Raw genomic sequence first — 3,780 nt, forward strand, 5'->3', positions numbered from 1 at the left:
TGGTCTTTTTGAGACAGGGTCTCCCTGTAGCCCCAGCTGTCCTGGAACTCACTATGTAGACCAGGCTGGCCTTGAACTCACAGAGATCCTCCTGCCTCTGCCTCCTGAGTGCTGGGACTAAAGGTGTGTGCCACCACGCCCGGCCATCAGTGCTCTTAACTACTGAGTTATCGTTCTAGTCCCTTATTTTATTTTTACTTTACAATACTAGAGATTGAACCTGTGGCCTCCCACATGGTAGACAAGTACTCTACCACTGGGCTGGATCCTTATTCCTCTTTTTCCTTTTTATTTGCCTCAGTCTGGCCTTAAGTTTGCAGTCTTCCTGCCTCAGCCTCCAGGTAGCTGGGATTATGGTCCTAAACCACCTGACCTAGCTGATGATTATGATTATAATTATTATTATTTTTTTGGCCTTTTTGAGACAGGATCTCCCTGTAGTGGGGCTGGTCTGGAACTCACTATGTAGACCAGACTGGTTTGAATTCATAGAGATCCACCTGCTTCTACCTCCTGAGTGCTGAGATTAAAGGCATGCAACACCACACCTGGCTGTAATTGAAATAACATAAAAATACCACTGACACTATTTCAGATATTAGTTTAAACATACTTTAAGACTAACTTGAGAAGCTAGGTGTGGTGGCATATACCTGTAATCCCAGCACTGGGGAGGTAGAGATAAGTGACTCTATGAATTGAAGGCCAGCCTGGTCTACATAGTGAGTACAAGGCCAGCCAGAGCTATATAGTGAGACCCTGTCTTAAAAACATACTAACTTGAGAACATTACCACTGAATTAGATTTTTTATTTTTTAATATTTTGTGTATATGCATGTATTTCTTGCATATATGTAAATGTACCTGTTGCGCAATGCACACGGAGGTCAGAAGAGGGATTTGGATCCCCTGGAACTGGAGTTATGGGCAGTTGTTAGCTGCTATGTGCATGCTGGGATTTGAACTCATGTCTTCTGCAGGAACAGCCAGCCAGCACTCTTAATCACTGACCCATTTCTCCAGCCCCTAGATTTTTAAAAAAAAATTTATTATATTTATTTTATGTATATGTGTGTATTGCCTGCATGTAGGTAAGTGGACCCGTGTCGTGCAATGCCTGGAGGTCAGAAGAGGCTGTTGGAGTCCCTGGGACTGGAGTTACAGTTGTTAGCGGACATGTGGGTGCTGGGATTTTGAACCCAGGTCTTCTGCAAGTACAACTAGTGTTCTTAACCGTTGAGCCATCTCTTCAGCCTGCCCCTAGATTATTTTTAATGGGAAATCAATTGGATATTTCCTGAAAGATTTCCATTTGGTGCTTTTAGGAGAATAACTCACCACAAATGTTAGCTGTGGTGGCATTCAGATACACCTGCTTCCAGCTGGGTCTGTATCTCACACGCAGACTTTATTTACCCTTTGGAATCAAAGAGTTCTGAAGCAATGTCATTCATTACTTTTATTTATTTTTATTGTTTTGGTCTCTTTGAGACAGGGTCTCCTTGTAGCCCCAGCTGGCCTGGAACTCACTATGCAGACCAGGCTGGCCTTGAACTCACAGAGATCCGCCTGCCTCCCTCCCAAATGCTGGGATTAAAGGCATGGGCCACCTCGCCCGACATCCATTACCTTTATAAGATTGTCAATATGTGGGGACATCCAGACTAGAGTGTAGGATATAGATATGGCCCAGGTGGGCAAGGAGATGGGGTGGTCTTCTGCAGCTTAAATCCAGTCTGTCTTTGTAGGGTGACATGCCAACTGCCAAGCAACTAGCTGATATCGGCTACAAGACCTTCTCTGCCTCCATGATGCTCCTCACTGTGTACGGGGGTTACCTCTGCAGTGTGCGTGCCTACCGCTATTTCCAGCTGCGCAGCGCCAGGCGGCAATTGGCAGAAGAACAGAAGACCTCAGGAGTGCTGTAGAACTGTGGGCTCTTCCTCCTGAGCAGTGTGGCCCAAGGCAGGATGTGGAAGGACCTCACCCACAAGTCACCCACATCAAGAACTAGGGCCAGGATGTATTTCAAACCCTGCTGGATGAAACTGCCATGGATTCTATGGTACTACCAGTTTGTGCCAGTTTGACACTTTGTGGAGGCTGTCAAATAAATGCAATGTGAAGGTATATTACAGACATTAAATATTTTACCATGTCTGTGTCTTAGTGGTTTTGTGTGCATTCCAGAAGTGGAGACTTGATCACTAGTTTTCTAGTCATAGAATGGATCTTAGTGCTCATCTTAGCTCCCTGAAAAGGGAGACACATAGTCTTAGCAGTAGTTGTCTCTGGCCTTAGGGTCTGAGAAAAGCTGTTCCAGCTAGCCAGCGTTTGTTCGTTTAATTATTTTTTGGTGCACAGACTGAACCTAGGGCCTCATGAATACTATTACTGAACACACACTTTACTACTGAGATATACCTCCCAGTCCCTTGCAAAAAGCTCTTTGGACTAGTGACCATTCCTATACTGATTACTGTCTAGGTAATGGAGTACTTCAGTCAGTGTGACCATATTAGCACCTCTGGGTCAGGAGATAGAAGCCCTTGTTAGATCTAATACAAGTGTGTGATATGGCACAGGGCTAGTTCACAAAGGAAGGGTTGCTAGGTAGTGGGTAGTATATACAGTAAAGCAGTTCACCTTGATTAAGCCTACTGGAAGGATAGATTTTGAATTGTGCTACTTAGTGTACAATGAATCTACCTTAACAGAGATGTCAAGAGGATGTGATTTGGTTTTGAGGCAGGGTCTGATTGTGGCCCAGGCTGGTCTCAAACACAGAGATCTCCCTACCTTTAAGAGGATTTTTTTTTAAATATTTTATTATTTTTATTTTATGTGTATTTGTATATTGCCTGCATGTAGGTAAGTGCACCCATGTCATGCAATGCCCTCAGAAGACAGAAGAGGCTGTCGGATCCCCTGGAACTGGAGTTATGGACAGTTGTTAGCTGCCATGTGGGTGCTGGGATTCAAACCCCTGTCTTCTGCAAGAACAGTCAATATTCTTAACCGCTGAGCCTTTAAGAGGATTTATATGAAAAGTATCCAAGGGCCAGTGCGATGGCTCTGTGGGTAAGCTTGATGACCTGATTGGAATCCTGGAACCCACATGGTGGAAAGAGCGATCCAATCCCCAAATGTCACGTGTGCCCACATTAAAAGTTTTTTTAAAAGTTTATTCAAGAGGCTGGAGAGATGGCTCAGAGGTTAAGAATACTGAGACTGTTCTTGCAGAAGACCTGGGTTCGAATCCCAGCATTCACATGGCAGCTAACAATTCTTCTTAACTCTAGTTCCAGGGGATCCGACAGCCTTTTCTGTCCTTCACAGGCATTGCATGACACAGGTGTACTCACATGCAGGCATAACACTCATACACATAAAAATAAAAATACATTTTTTGGTCTTTTTGAGACAGGGTCTCCCTGTAGCCCGAGTGGTCCTGGAACTCACTATGTAGACCAGGCTGACCTTGAACTCACAGAGATCTGCCAGCCTCTGCCTCCCAAGTGCTGGGACTACAGGTGTGCGCCACCACACCCGGCAATAATAAAATATTTTAAGTTAAAAAGTGTATTCAAAACCAGGTGTGGCGGCGCACACCTTTGATCTCAGCACTGGGGAGACAGAAGCAGGCAGAGCTCTGCAAGTTCAAGGCCAGCCTGGTCTCCACAGTGAATCCAGGCTAGCTGTAACTACAGGGAGGCCCTGTCTCAAAAAGACCAAAAAAAAAAAAAAAAAAAAAAAAAAAAAAAAATTTTTTAAAAAAA

The 3,780-nt window shown here is 44.4% G+C and overlaps 1 protein-coding gene across 1 annotated transcript; it reads left to right on the forward strand.

The window, feature by feature from the left end:
* Window positions 1-1,751: 1,751 nt before the first annotated feature.
* LOC103746544 (cytochrome c oxidase assembly protein COX14) lies at window positions 1,752-2,161 on the forward strand. The gene has a single exon (XM_029553880.1). The coding sequence runs from the start codon at window positions 1,756-1,758 to the stop codon at window positions 1,927-1,929; it is 174 nt and encodes a 57-aa protein (XP_029409740.1). The 5' UTR covers window positions 1,752-1,755; the 3' UTR covers window positions 1,930-2,161.
* Window positions 2,162-3,780: the final 1,619 nt, after the last annotated feature.

The sequence above is a fragment of the Nannospalax galili genome, unplaced genomic scaffold, assembly GCF_000622305.1.
Source record: "Nannospalax galili isolate Female #2095 unplaced genomic scaffold, S.galili_v1.0 scaffold1224, whole genome shotgun sequence".
Lineage (NCBI taxonomy): Eukaryota > Metazoa > Chordata > Mammalia > Rodentia > Spalacidae > Nannospalax > Nannospalax galili.